The 15,562-nt window shown below is 46.5% G+C and overlaps 1 protein-coding gene across 1 annotated transcript in view; it reads right to left on the bottom strand.

The window, feature by feature from the left end:
- Positions 1-15,562, bottom strand: part of USP35 (ubiquitin specific peptidase 35) — a 33,205-nt gene that overhangs the window by 2,298 nt on the left and 15,345 nt on the right. Inside the window, exons 7-10 of the mRNA XM_032295901.1 lie at positions 6,739-6,932; positions 5,100-5,193; positions 3,833-3,939; positions 2,076-3,360 (exon numbers count right to left, since the gene is read on the bottom strand). Coding sequence (XP_032151792.1) covers positions 2,076-3,360; positions 3,833-3,939; positions 5,100-5,193; positions 6,739-6,932 — 1,680 coding nt within the window. The remainder of the gene's footprint in view (positions 1-2,075; positions 3,361-3,832; positions 3,940-5,099; positions 5,194-6,738; positions 6,933-15,562) is intronic.

The raw sequence follows: 15,562 nt of genomic DNA on the forward strand, positions 1-15,562 counted from the left end.
TCACAAAATTCTTCACAGAATTAGAAAAAAACTTTTAAAATTCATATGGAGCCAAAAGGCCCATATAACCAAGACAATCCTAAGGAAAAAGAACAAAACTAGAGGCGTCATGCCCACGTGACTTCAAACTATACTTCAAGGCTACACTAACCAAAACAGCATGGTACTGGCACATAGACCAATGTAACAGAATAGAGAACTGAGAAATAAGACTGCACACCTACAACCATCTTCGACAAATCTGACAAAACAAGCAATGGGTCAGGGATTCCCTATTTAATAAATGGTGCTGAGAGAACTGGCTCCCTTCCGTATACAAACATTCAGTCAAGATGGATTAAAGACTTTAATGTAAAACTCACAACTATAAAAACCCTAGAAGAAAGTCTAGCTGATACCATTCACACATAGGCAAAGATTTCATAATGAAAATGCCAAAAGCAATCGCAACAAAAGCAAAAAATGACAAATGGGATCTAATTAAACTAAAGAGCTTCTGCAGAGCAAAAAACTATCAGAGTAAACAGACAACCTTTAAGAAAATTTTCACAATCTATCCATCTGACAAAATCCAATATCCAGAGTCTACAAGGAACTTAAACATACAAGATAAAAACAACCCCATTAAGAAGTGGGCAAAGGACATGAACACTTCTCATAATACATTCATGTAGCCAACATATGAAAAAAAGCTCATCATCGCTGACCATTAGAAAAGTGCAAATCAAAACTACAATGAAATACCAACTCAACGCAAGCCAAAATCATGATTATTAAAAAGTCAGGAAACAGCCAGGCACAGTGGCTCACACCTGTAATCCCAGCACTTTGTAAGGCCAAGGTGGGTAGATCGCAAAGTCAGGAGAATAAGACCATTCTGGCTAACATGGTGAAAACTCGTCTCTACTAAAAATACAAAAAAGTTAGCAGGGCATGGTGGCACACGCCTGTAGTCCCGGCTACTCAGGAGTCTGAGGCAGGAGAATCACTTGAACCCAGGGGCCAGAGATTGCAGTGAGCCAAGATCGTGTCACTGCACTCCAGCCTGGGGGACACAGTGAGACTTAAAAAAAAAAAAAAGGTTGGGAAACAACAGATGCTGGTGAGATTGCTGAGAAATAGGAATCCCTTTACACTGTTGGTGAGAGTGTAAATTAATTCAACCATCATGGAAGAGAGTGTGGCAATTCCTCAAAGACCGAGAGGCAGAAATACCATTTGACCCAGCAATCCCATTACTGGGTAGATACCCAAAAGAATGTAAGTCATTCTGTTATAAAGATACATGCCACAGGTATGTTCATTGCAGCACTATTCAAAATAGCAAAAAAAAAAAAAAAAAAAAATTGATGGAATCAGCCCAAATGCCCATCAATGATAGACTCAATAAAGAAAATGGGGCACATATACACCAAGTAATACATACTATGCAGCCCTAAAAAGGAACAAGATCATGTCCTTTCCAGGGACATGGATGGAGCTGGAAGCCGTTATCCTCAGCAAATTAACACAGTACACAAAACCAACTACCGCATGTTCTTGCTCGTAAGTGGGAGCTGAACGCTGAGAACATATGGGGAGAGGGAAACAAACAACACACACTAGGGTCTGCTGTGTGTTGCATGTGCCACCATGCCCTGCTAACTTTTTGTATTTTTAATAGAGACGAGTGTTCACCATGTTAGCCAGAATGGTCTTATTCTCCTGACCTCGCAATGGAGAGGGAGGGAGAGTATCAGGAAGAATAGCTAACAGATACAGGGCTTAATACTTAAGGGATGGGATGATCTGTGCAGCAAACCCCCATGACACGTTTACCTATGTAACATAACACATTCTGCACATGCACCCTGGAACTTGAAGGAAAAAACTGCGTCATTCATTATTCAGTGTCTGTTACTTTGAAGTAAGGGGTTAGGTGTGTCTGGGCCACCAGTATATGCCCAGCACTGACCAATGAATGAAAAGATTTTTTAAAAAGACTTAGAGGGGAAAATATCTAAGCCAGTAGTTGCACTGGGACTGGACTCCCTTCCACCAGGAGATCAGATCAAAGAACCCACGGCTCAGCTCACCTGTAGGTAAAGGATGTTGTCTTTGGAAATGGCTTCCATCAAGTCCTTGTGCAGGGTGGGCTCTGTCCGGACTCTGGGAGAGCCCGACTCAGCCTCGGGCCCCTCCCTGGGCCGCTGCCGGTAAAACAGCACATAGGCTGTGTCCTTGGGGAAGAAGGAGGTGACGTTACTGACAGATTCAAAGGAAGAGAAGGACACCCGAGTGTCATTGAACAGGTACCACTGGTTCTCAGGCTCTGGCCTATCACCAGTTCCCAGAGAAGGGGCAGGGCGGGCAGCGCCCTCACGGGCATAGCAGTAGTAGTGACCACTCTCTGAAGACACTCCAGAGTGTACTACAACGCTGCAGAGATCATAGGCCTGGCCCCGGCCACCAGCTAGCGGCAAGCGGAGCAGCAGGGGAATGGAGACGTCATCTAGGATCTTGCGGCGCCGCATGGTGCGCAGGTCGAAGGAGAAGCGCAACAGCGTGAGGATGAGGTAGCGCGGCCCCTGGCTCAGCTCCACTACCTTCTCAGCATCCTGCAGGGAGCCACACGACTCACAGTAGTAGCGATTCTCAGCTGTCAGCTTCTCGGGGGACAGGAAGTAGTTGACCAGGTCCAGGACAGAGCGGGAGCCCTCGGAGCCACCGGGCTGCTCGCCGGAGGGAATGGCAGTATCCGTGTGGGTCCCCGCTCCCAGGCTGTCTGCCCCCTTTTCCTGCTTTGCCTCCTTTTCTGTCTCCTCCTCCACCTTCTCTTCTTCCCCTACCTCCTTTTCTTTCTTCCTCGCTTCTTCCCCTCTGGTGCTTTCCTCTTCCCTCGCTTCTTCCTTCTTTGTTTCTTCCTCCTTCCCTTCCTCTTCTACCTTTTCCTCCTGACTGCTCTGCCCCGCAGCTTCCTGGGAGTCCAGGCCTTCAATGTCCAGGTTGGTGGGTGGGGCGTCCCCTGTGATGCAGTGTTTCCGTTGCCTGTGAGGAGCCATCCTGCCTGGCCCCTGTGCACTGGCTGCTGAGGGCAACTCTCGGGCTCTGAGGTCCTCTGCGGGGCGCATCACAGAGCCCAGGCGGCGGTGGCGGCAGCGCTCAGGAGGAGGAAAGGCAAGAGAGAGGTCTGTGAAGGCCTCCTCCCGGGAGGAGACGTTGAGGCAACAGAGACAGCAGATCCGAGTCACTATCTTGCCTCCAAACATTTTCTCCACAGAGGTTGAACCTGGGGCTGGGGGCTCCTCGGGCGGGGAGGGCGAGCTGGACTGCTTGAGTTTCTGGCAGATCCTTGTGCCCGTTTTCTCTTCTTCGTGCAACCTAGGGCAGGGAACAGAGTCTCCATATGTACATGTGGGTCCCCCTTACAGGGCACTCAGCTTATCCAGGCCTGTCTACCTTCCCCAACAGCTGCACACTGACACACACATATGCACCCAGTGACACTCACTCACATATCCACCCATGTGCTCACAGCAGCACCCTCGCTGCGCTCATCCACACCCTACATAAAGATATGCTTGAGGTATGTCACATGTCCCCATGACAGTGACAAAGCTGCACAGCCCAGTGTGCATATGATGGCCTTCCAGAGACCACTTCCATTCAGCATCTACCAAGCCTCCCTCACACTCAGTCCCCGCCCTTCCCGTACACCTCTTCTCCAAGCCCTCCACACACTGGAGGCAGCTCTCTTATTCCCAGGAAGATGCAACACAGCTCAGAGGTACTGGGGCTTGCCCCCAGGGACCCTCTAGACCTGGAGCCCTTGTGTAGCCCTGGCCCCGCTTACCGATCCAGCAGGTACTTCAGATACTCCGAGCAGTCCTGCTGGGTGCCGGGGCTAAACCAGGGCGTCCAGGATGCAGACAGGAAGTTCTCTGGGGAAATGGCAGGCCGCTAGGACAAAGAAGCGAAAGGCAGCATCAGGAGCAGGAGGCTACTCACCAGCCAGCTCTGCATGGGTGAGACCTGAGGGTCTACCTGGTACCCTCAGCCTCAAACTTCCTAGCCACCTCCATGAGGTCCTCCCTCCCTCCTGTGGTCCCCAACCCATCCCAGCCCATATGCCCACACCTCTGAGCAGGGCATCAGGCTCACAGAGATGAACAAGCCTCTAAGAATCTGTTCTTCCTGGCATACCTCAGACATTGTCTCCCCTCCGTCAAGATGAGTCGCAGACACAGCACCACCTTGTCCATGTTGTCTTCCCAACCCTCCCTCCTCCATCACCACTGACTTCTCCCTTCCCTCCATGAGCCAGGAAGGGATTACTAATCTCTGTGCCCCCATACAGAGCCTTGCCTAATCCCTGGTCAAGGGCTTTAGGCTCCATGAGGGCAGAGCTGGCATTTGTTCTGTTCACCTCTGTACCTTCAGCAGCTCTCGGGCTGCCTGGCCATGTGGGCACTCAAAAATGACAGAATAAAGCAACATGCTGTGGTGTGACTGTGTCCTCCAAAAAGCATGTGCTGGAAACATAATCCCCAGTGCAGCAGTGGAAGAGGGGATGAGATCCTGAGCTCTCTGCCCTCATGAATATATTAACTCTGTATCACAGGCCATCTACCTTCCCCAGCAGCCACGCATTGAGATGGGAGCAGGTTCTTGATTCGGCCCTTTCCCTCTCATGCGTGCTCTCAGGCCCTGTCATGCCTTCCACCACATTATGACGCAGCAAGAAGGACCTCACAGACACAGCCCCTCCCTCTCGGCCCTTCTCATCTCCAAAACTGAAAAATACATTTCTTCATAAATCACCAAGTCTCAAGTATTTGGTTACAGCAGCACAAAATGGATTACGGAAACACCGTAATGCAATGGACTGAATTGCCAAAGGGGGAGACTGGGCAGTATGCACAGAACAGGGCTCAAGGGGGCACTCCTCCTGCCCAGCAAGGCACTAAATTGGCTCCATGTGCCAGCCTGAATGGGGCTCAGCAGCTGACATGGAATATGACAGCCAGATGCAGGCAGGTCCTCAGGAAGGGAAAGGTGTCCATGTCAGGGCCTGACAGAGCTGCCTCTCCCACCCCACCCCTGACTACCCCTGCACTCACCTGGCTGTGCTCTAGAAAGCCAAAAAGCCATTGCAGCTTGGTCATCAGGGGCTGTGAGTTGTTCTCAGTCAAACGGAGCACACAGTGTCTGAAGCTTCAAAACAAGGCAGGGACACCCAGGGTAAGCCATGGGCCCCTACGGAGACTCTAGTCACCCATGTCACAGGCAGCCCAGAGTCTCCAGGCCAAAGGCAGAACTGACATTTCTACCCCAGGATGAGGCCAGGGCCCAAGGGCTGGGGACGAGGAGCAGGTGAACAACTCAGACTGGGGTATCTGAGGTCAGGAACACAGCAGCAGACATGTTTTTGGACAATGAAGGGTACAAAGATGACCCTTGCAGCCCCTTCCAGTTCTGAGACCTCATAACTCCAGAACTCAAAGATTCAAATGTCCTAAGGTCCTGTGGTCCCAGTGCTGTAGGGTTAGGACTTTCTCACATGCCACAGGATCTATGCCAGTATCATCCCGGCCACAGCTGCCACTCACACACCCTTCTTCACTGCTTCCCTGGGGAAGGACATTCATCCACCTCCAGAGCAGCAGGCTCTGCTCTGACCTGGGCCCTCCAAATGACTCCTCTGCCCTTAAGCCACCACCTCAAGCTGTTCCCCTGCGTTCCCATGAGGGAGGCAGGCAGGGGTCAATGTGAGGAATACACTGAAAGAAGGGGACCCTGTTGGGATGGGTGGACTGGCTCCTAGTGGGAAGTTCTTATCCCAGAGGAGACATGAAGCCTCCCCTCCCTACACACACATTCTCTGAACAAGCCAATTCACAGTCCCCAGCTTATCTCCTGTTCTCACAAGCAGCTCTGGACAGATCAGCCAGGCATTCTCCAAATATAGCCCACTGCAGGGAAGAGCCCTAGGAAAAGTGTGGGCCACTTATCTCAGACCGAGGTAAGTTCAGAAGACAAGTGAGCGCTTAGAAACGTGTACAGCATTTTAATATCACAACGACCATACAAGCATATGATCGTTTTTCTAGTAAGTGGTTATATGTTACAAAAGTAATATTCTGTAGCAGACTGGAAATTAGAAAAGAAAAACAAAACTAGTCCTTCACAAGCGTTTTGATAAGAAAGTGCAGCAGCACCTTAGGAAGTCTCAGAGATCAGCCCCAACCTCCTCCCACTGAACCTGAAGCTCAGAGAAAAGAAACTGATTTGATGTCATACGATAAGCCAGAATCAAAGCTTATTTTCACTGAATCGAAGCTGAAACTTTGATCTCTTAAGTAAGCCATAAGGTAGCTAGGTGGCCATAGACTATATAAAGATTGTGTTTGTTTCATTTTAAAAGAGAGAGATGTCTTAATACCAGGGTGGGTTGGGAGTTCTACTCTGGAAGACAAAATCCACCCCCATGGACTCTAGGAGAAAAGTCAGTGATGTCAACCAATGCAGAGCAGACCCCCCTTTCCCCTGCTGCCCAGCCCCTGAAGCCCCTTCCAGTCCTAACCTACTGCCTTGGCAATGGCCTGAGGCTCTGTCCCCACAGACCACAGGGAATTATGCCAGCAATGCAAAGCAAGGCCCACCCTCTCTGACTCCCTCCCCCCACACCTTTCCACCTGTCATCAGGGAGCCCAGAGGAGAGAAGCAAGGGCAGACAGGGAATTCAAAAACAGCACCTACTCAGAAGCCATGAACAAGGCCTGAAGAATGCTGTTGACGTAGCACGTGTTGCCCAGGTTGATAAGACCAATCTTGCCTGTGTCTGACTTGGCCATGAGCCGGGGGTAGAAACCTGCCAGCTCACTCTTCTGTGAGGTCCAGGCGTCCTGCCCCAGCAGCTGTTTGATGCGGTCTTCATTGGGAACATGGAGGTCCTGAGGAGGGAATAAGCAGGCAGGCAGGATGGTGGGCACCAAGGTCATCTCAAAAAAAAGTCACCTATTTAGGCCAGGCACAGGGGCTCATGCCTGTAATCCCAGCACTTTGGGAGGCCAAGGCAGGTGGATCAAAGGAAGTCAGGAGTTCGAGATCAGCCTGGCCAACATGGCGAAACCCTGTCTCAACTAAAAACACAAAATAAGCCAGGCATGGTGGCACATACCTGCAGTCCTAGCTACCCGAGAGGCTGAGGCAAGAGAATTGCTCAAACCGGAAGCTGGAGGTTGCAGTGAGCTGAAATTACACCACTGTACTCCAGCCTGGGCAACAGAGTGAGACTCCTTCTCAAAAAAAAAAAAAAAACAAAAAAAAACAAAAAAAAAACCTCTTCCGGGAGGCCTTCTCAGATACACCCAACCCCAGAGCTTCCCAGGCATACCACCCCACAGATCTTCTGGGGTATTTGTGAACAATCCCCTGCTTCCAAACCCCTTCAGTTAACATATGAGCTGTCTCCATGGTCTTTCAGGTCATGAGTGCTTTAAGGTGGTATAATTCCCATTTTATAGATGAAAAACATGAAGATTCAGAGAAAATAATTGTCCAGGGTCATTGTCAGTAAGTAAAGAATATGTATGTTCTTAGAAAAGCTCAGGCTCTCTGACTCAGTTTCCTCATCTGTCAAGTGAGGACACGCCTACCTTGTGTCAGTCTGGCATCCTACATTTTCATGGTGCAGGCACACAATGATGTGCCCATTTCCACTAATCACCTATTTAGATTTGCAGAATCAGCTTTCAAGAGAAGAGAGTCACCTCCCTAAAACTTAACCCTACAGTCAGGACAGTGGGCAAATCCCTGGGGTCTGAGGTATTGGTCTTGGTCCTTTATCATGCTTCCCACTCGCATTACCTTTGTCACATCAAACAGCTGTATCCAAGAATACCACTGAGCACTAGTTCTTGTTTCTTTACTAAAAGCAGAATGAAGTGAGAACAAACTGAGCACTAGTTCTAATGATGCTATCTTTCCAAGAAAAACATCTAAGCCCCAATTCCTGTTCCTTAGCAGATTTTAGCAACATTCATAACAGTTCCTCTAGCCCTGTTATTTCCAGGTCATGGGCACAATGCCTTAGATTTGTCCAAAGCTCCACAGAGCTTTAACAGCTCAGCATCCAAAGCCCTCTTCTCCCCAGTGCATATCCTGTGGCTCCCACAGAGGGTCTTGCCCATCCAGGGGGGGGTTAACACTTTTGCTCATTCACCTCCCAGGATCATTTATCCAATAATTTATCAGAGCAGTCAGTCACTTCTCACAGATAATTTAAAAAGAAGGCTGGGCCGGGCGCGGTGGCTCAAGCCTGTAATCCCAGCACTTTGGGAGGCCGAGGCGGGTGGATCACGAGGTCAAGAGATCAAGACCATCCTGGTCAACATGGTGAAACCCCGTCTCTACTAAAAATACAAAAAATTAGCTGGGCATCGTGGCACATGCCTGTAATCCCAGCTACCCAGGAGGCTGAGGCAGGAGAATTGCCTGAACCCAGGAGGCGGAGGTTGCGGTGAGCCGAGATCGCGCCATTGCACTCCAGCCTGGGTAACATGAGTGAAACTCTGTCTCAAAAAAAAAAAAAAAAAAAAGAAGGCCGGGTGCAGTGGCTCATGCCTGTAATCCCAGCACTTTGGGAGGCCAAGGAGGGTGGATCATGAGGTCAGGAGATCAAGACCATCCCAGCCAACATGGTCGAACCCTGTCTCTACTAAAAATACAAAAAACTAGCCAGGCATGGTGGTGCACACCTATAGTACCAACTATTCAGGAAGTTGAGGCAGGGGACTCGTTTAAACCTGGGAGGCGGAAGTTGCAGTGAGCCGAGATGGTTCCACTGCACTCCAGCCTGGCAACAGAGCAAGACTCCATCTAAAAAAAAAAAAAAAAAAAAACACATACATACCAAGGAGATGCCAGAGGGGAGACAAATAAGATACAGGCTCACTATCTTCTTCATCCCTTCTTTTTTCTTCCCATTATGCCCTATCTAATGTCCTCCTTGCCTGCCCCCCACACACAGCATGAACAGAGACAAAAAGGCAGAAAGAACTGCACACATCCAGGCACACAGAGAAGATGTAATAATATCCACACCAGGAACAAAATCAAATGCCATTTTTCCCAAAGAAGGTAACTTTGTACTCAGGAAAATAAAGCCTTCCAAATAACTTAAGTACCCAATAATGTTACTAGAAATTGACATGTAATAGCTCCCTTGGCAAGTACCACAGCTCCCAGAGAAACCGCCACAACCTGATACATCTAAGTCAGAGAACTTTCCAGAACTTACAAAGGCATAGGTACAAAGGGATGTACTCATAGAACCCACGTGAAACAAAGTTACACAAAATAAAACCCTTTAGTTTGCTGCCTTGCCTCTCAAACTGGCTTGTACCAGAGTGTTCAAAGCCACAGAACAAATGTGGAGCCATGTTTTCTATCATTCAAAGAAACAGATCACCTAGTGAAGATGGCCGACTAGGAACAGCTCAGGATTGCAGCTCCCAGTGAAACCACAGAAGGTAAGTGGATGCCACATTTCCAGACGGATTTTTACTGCCCACAGACCAGGAGATTCCCAGGCAGAGGAGCCCCACGGGTCGCCAGCCTGGCTGTTTTGGCCAGTGTGGCCGGCGCCGCTACTTTGCCGGCGCCCTGGAGCAGCGTTCTCTGTACAAAATACACTGGTCCGGGTGCCCTGTTAGCTGGCAATTGGAGACCCGGGAAGGCAGATCGCCCATTCATCTGATTTAAAAGGAACTGAAACAGGGAGCCAGGCCAGGAGATTCCTGGACAAAAAAACCGCCACGAATCTCAGCACCGCTGTTTCAGCCAGCGCAGTGAGTCACCGCACCAGAAAGCACCCAGATCCCGGCGCCTTTTCAACAGGCGACTGGAACACCTGGGAGAGAGTCGACCATTCAACTTAAAAAAACAGACTCTGAATCAGGGAGTCAGGTGATCGGGCTCAGCTGGACCCACCCCCCCCCCCAACACACACACAAAAAAACAGCAACTGAAAATTCTCTGGGTTGAGAGTTTCACAGCAAGCACAGCTCTGTGGGGGAGGGGCGTCCACCATTACCGAGACACTCCACCACTATGGAGGTAGTCCACCATGGCTGAGGCAGCCCGCCGTTGCCAAGGCAACCTGATATTATAGAGAGAGTCCGCCATTACAGAGGCAGGCCACCATTGCCGAGGCAGTTCTAACTACACCCATACAAACAGGACTGCAGGGAAGATCACACGGCAGCTGGGCAGAGCTCACAGCAGCTCAGCAAAGCATCTGCAGGCAGACAGTGACTAGGCTGCTTCCTCGCTGGGCAGGGCAGCCCTGAAAAAAAAAAAAAAAAAAAAGGCAGCAGCACAACGGAAACTCATAAATAAAGCCCTAACTCCCTGGGACAGAGCACTTGGGGAAAAAAAAAAAAAAAAAAAAAGGTGTTTATGAGTTTTGCTGCAGCAGACCTAAATATGCCTGCCCAGCAGCTCTGAATGAACGGAGCTCACAGCTCAGCACCCGAGCTCCAATAAAGGACAGACTGTCTCCTCAAGCAGCTCCCTGACCCCCGTATGTCCAAAGAGTCACCTCATAAAGGAGAGAACACACTCACATTTGGTGGGTATCCTTCTGGGACAAAGATAGCCGAAGAAGAAACTGGTAGCAACCCTTACTGTTCCACAACTGCTGCAGGTGATCCCCAGGCAAGCAGGGCCTGGAGTGGACCTCAGCAGTCCTACAGCAGAGGGGCCAGACTGATAGAAGGAAAACTAAGAAACAGAAATAACTTCATCATCCACAAACTGGAAGTTCACCCAGAGACTCAATCTGAAAGCCAGCAACTACAAAGACAACAGGTGGATAAATCCCCAAAGATGGGAAGAAACCAGCACAAAAAGAATGAAAACACCCAAAACCAGAACACCTCTCCTCCTACAAGGTATCACAACGCCTCACCAGCAAGGGAACAAGGCTGGATGGAGAATGAGTGTGACGAAATGACAGAATCAGACTTCAGAAGGTGGGTAATGATAAACATCTCTGAGCTAAAAGAACATCTTCTAACCCAATGCAAATAAACTGAGAACCTTGAAAAAAGATTTGATGAAATGCTAACGAGAATGGACAACATAGAGAGGAATGTAAGTGAATTGATGAAGCTGAAAAACACAACACGAGAACTTCGTGAAGCATGCACAAGTTTCAAGAGCTGAACTGACCAAGCAGAAGAATGGATATCAGAGGTCCACGAAATGTGGGACTATGTGAAAAGACCTAATCTACGTTTGACAGGTGTACCTGAATGTGACAAAGAGAATGAATCCAAGCTGGAAAATACTCTTCAGGATATTACTTAGGAAAACTTCCCCAACCTAGCAAGGCAGACCAATATTCAAGTCCAGGAAATACAGAGAACACCACAAAGATATTCCTGAATGAGAGCAACCCCAAGGCACATAATCGTCAGATTCACCAGGTTGAAATGAAGGAGAAAATGCTAAAGGCAGTCAGAGAGAAAGGTCAGGTTCCCCACAAAGGGAAGCCCATCAGACTCACAGCAGATCTCTCAGCAAAAACCCTACAAGCCAGAGGAGAGTGGGGGCCAATATTCAACATCCTTAAAGAAAAGAACTTGCAACCCAGAATCACACATCCAGCCAAACTAAGCTTCATAAGTGAAGGAAAAATAAAATCCTTTGCAAACAAGCAAGTACTCAGATTTCATCACCACCAGGCCTACTTTACAAGAGCTCCTGAAAGAGGCTCTACACATATAAAGGAACAACCAGTACCAGCCACTCCAAAAACATACCAAATGGTAAAGAGCATGAACACAATCAAGAATCTGCATCAACTAATGGGCAAAACAGCCAGCTACCATCAAAATGGCAGTATCAAATTCACACATAACAATATTAACTCTAAATGTAAATGGACTAAATGCCCCAATCAAAAGACACAGACTGGCAACTTGGATAAAAACCAAAACCCATCGGTGTGCTGTATCCAGGAAACCCATCTCACATGCAAGGATACACAAAGGCTCAAAATAAAGGGATGGAGGAAGATTTACCAAGCAAATGGAGAGCAAAAAAAAAGCAGGAGTTGCAATTCTCATCTCTGATAAAATAGACTTTAAAGCAACAAAGATCAAAAGAGACAAAGAAGGACATTACATTACATAATGGTAAAAGGATCAATGCAACAAGAAGAACTAACGACTCTAAATATATACGCACCCAATACGGGAGCACCCAGATACATAAGCCAAGTTCTTAATGACTTACAAAGAGACTTAGACTGCCACACAATAATAGTGGGAGACTTCAACATCCCATTGTCAATATTAGACAGATCAACAAGACAGAAAATTAACAAGGATATCCAGGACTTGAACTCAGACCTGGAAAAAGCAAACCTAATAGACATTTACAGAACTCTCCACACCAAATCCACAGAATATACATTCTTCTCAGCACCACATCTCACCTACTCTAAAATTGACCACGTAATTGGAAGCAAATCACTCCTCAGCAAATGCAAAAGAATGGAAATCATAACAGTCTCTCATAACACAGTGCAATCAAGTTAGAACTCAGAATGCAGAAACTAACTCAGAACTACACAGCTTCGTGGAAATGATGAACAACTGGCTCTTAAACGTTGACTGGATAAACAATGAAATGAAGGCAGAAATAAAGATGTTCTTCGAAACCAACAAGAACGAAGACGCAACATACCAGAATCTCTGGGACACATTTAAAGCAGTCGCTACAGGAAAATATATATCAATAAATGTCCACATGAGAAGCAAGGAGAGATCAAAAATAGACATCCTATCATCAAAATTGAAAGAGCTAAACGAGGAAGATCAAAAAATCTCAAAACCTAGCAGAAGACAAGAAATAACTAAGATCAGAGCAGAACTGAAGGAGATAGAGACACAAAAAACCCTTCAAAAAAAAAATCAATAAACCAGGAGCTGGTTTTTCAAAAAGGTCAACAAAATAGACAGACCACTAGCCAGATTAATAAAAAAGAAAAGAGAGAATAACCAAAGAGATGCAATAAAAAATGATAAAAGGGATATCACCACAGATTCCACAGAAATTCAAACCATCATCAGAGATTATTACAAACAACTCTATGCACATAAACTAGTAAACCTGGAAGAAATGGATAAATTCCTGGACACTTGCCTCCTCCCAAGCCTAAACCAGGAAGAAGTCGAAACCCTGAATATACCAATAACAAGGTTTGAAGTTGAGGCAGCAATTAAGAGCTTACCACCCAAAAAAAAGTCCAGGTCCAGATGGCTTCACAGCCGAATTCTACCAGACATACAAAAGGAGCTGGTACCATTCCTTCTGAAACGATTCCAGATAATCCAAAAAGAGGGAATCCTTCCCAAATCATGTTATGAGACCAACATCATCCCAATACCAAAACCCGGCAGAGACTCAACAAGAAAAGAAAACTTCAGGCCAATATTCATGATGAACATAGATGCAAAAATCTTCAATAAAATACTGGCAAGCTGATTGCAACAGCACATCAAAAAGCTTATCCACCATGATCAAGTAGGCTTCATCCCGGGGATGCAAGGCTGGTTCAACATACGCAAGTCTATAAACCTAATTCACCACATAAACAGAACCAAAGACAAAAACCACATGATTATCTCAACTGATGCAGAGAAGGCCTTTGACAAAATTCAACAGCCTTTTATGCTAAAAACCCTCAATAAACTAGGTATTTACGGAACATATCTGAAAATAATAAAAGCTATTTACGACAAACCAACAGCCAATATCATACTGAATGGGCAAAAACTGGAAGCATTCCCTTTGAAATCTGGCACTAGACAAGGATGCCCTCTCTCACCACTTCTATTCAATATAGTACTTGAAGTTCTAGCCAGAGCAATCAAGCAAGAAAAAGAAATAAAGGGTATTCAAACACGAAAGGAGGAAGTCAAATTGTCTCTATTTGCAGACGACATGATTGTGTATCTTGAAGACCCCATTGTTTCAGCCCAAAATCTCCTGAAACTGATAAGCAACTTCAACAAAGTCTCAGGATACAAAATCAGTGTGCAAAAATCACAGGCAATCCTATACACCAATAACAGACTTAAAGAGAGCCAAATCAAGAATGAATTGCCATTCACAATTGCTACAAAGAGAATAAAATACCTAGGAATACAACTAACAAGGAATGTAAAGGACCTCTTCAAGGAGAACTACAAACCACTGCTCAACGATATAAGAGAGGACACAAACAGATGGAGAAGCATTCCATGTTCATGGTTAGGAAGAATCAATATCGTGAAAATGGCCATTCTGCCCAAAGTAATTTATAGATTCAATGCTATCCCCATCAAGCTACCAATGACCTTCTTCAATGAACTGGAAAAAAAAACACCTTAAACTTCATATGGAACCAAAAGAGAGCCCGCATAGCCAAGTCAATTCTAAGCAAAAAGAACAAAGCGGGAGGCATCACACTACCGGACTTCAAACTATACTGCAAGGCTACAGTAATCAAAACAGCATGGTAGTGGTACCAAAACAGAGATATAGACCAATGGAACAGAACCGAGGCCTCGGAGGCAACACAACATATCTACAACCACCCGATCTTTGACAAACCAGACAAAAACAAGCAAGGGGGAAAGGATTCCCTGTTTAATAAATGGTGTTGGGAAAACTGGCTAGCCATGTGCAGAAAGCAGAAACTGGATTCCTTCCTGACACCTTACACTAAAATTAACTCCAGATGGATTAAAGACAAACATAAGACCTAACACCATAAAAACCCTAGAAGAAAATCTAGGCAAAACCATTTAGGACATACACATAGGCAAGGACTTCATGACCAAAACACCAAAAGCATTGACAACAAAAGCCAAAATAGACAAATAGGACCTAATCAAACTCCACAGCTTCTGCACAGCAAAAGAAACAGTCATTAGAGTGAATCGGCAACCAACAGAATGGGAAAAAATTTTTGCAGTTTACCCATCTGACAAAGGGCTGATATCCAGAATTTACAAAGAACTAAAACAGATTTACAAGAAAAAAACAAGCCCATTCAGAAGTGGGCAAAGGATATGAACAGACACTTTACAAAAGACAACATATATGAGGCCAACAAACATATGAAAAAATGTTCATCATCACTGGTCATTACAGAAATGCAAATCAAAACTACATTGAGATGCCATCTCATGCCAGTTAGAATGGTGATCATTAAAAAATCTAGAGACAACAGATGCTGGAGAGGATGTGGAGAAATGGGAACACTTTTGCACTATTGGTGGGAGTGTCAATTAGTTCAACCATTGTGGAAGATGGTGTGGCGATTCCTCAAGGACCTTGAAATAGAAATTCCATTTGACCCAGCAATCCCATTACTGGGTATATAGCCAAAGGATTATAAATCGTTCTATCATAAGGACACGTGCACATGAATGTTCACTGCAGCACTGTTTACAATAGCAAACACCTGGAACCAACCCAAATGCCCATCGATGATAGACTGGACAGGGAAAATGTGGCACATATA

The sequence above is a fragment of the Sapajus apella genome, unplaced genomic scaffold (genome assembly GCF_009761245.1).
Source record: "Sapajus apella isolate SASKATOON/1434 unplaced genomic scaffold, GSC_monkey_1.0 scaffold34, whole genome shotgun sequence".
Lineage (NCBI taxonomy): Eukaryota > Metazoa > Chordata > Mammalia > Primates > Cebidae > Sapajus > Sapajus apella.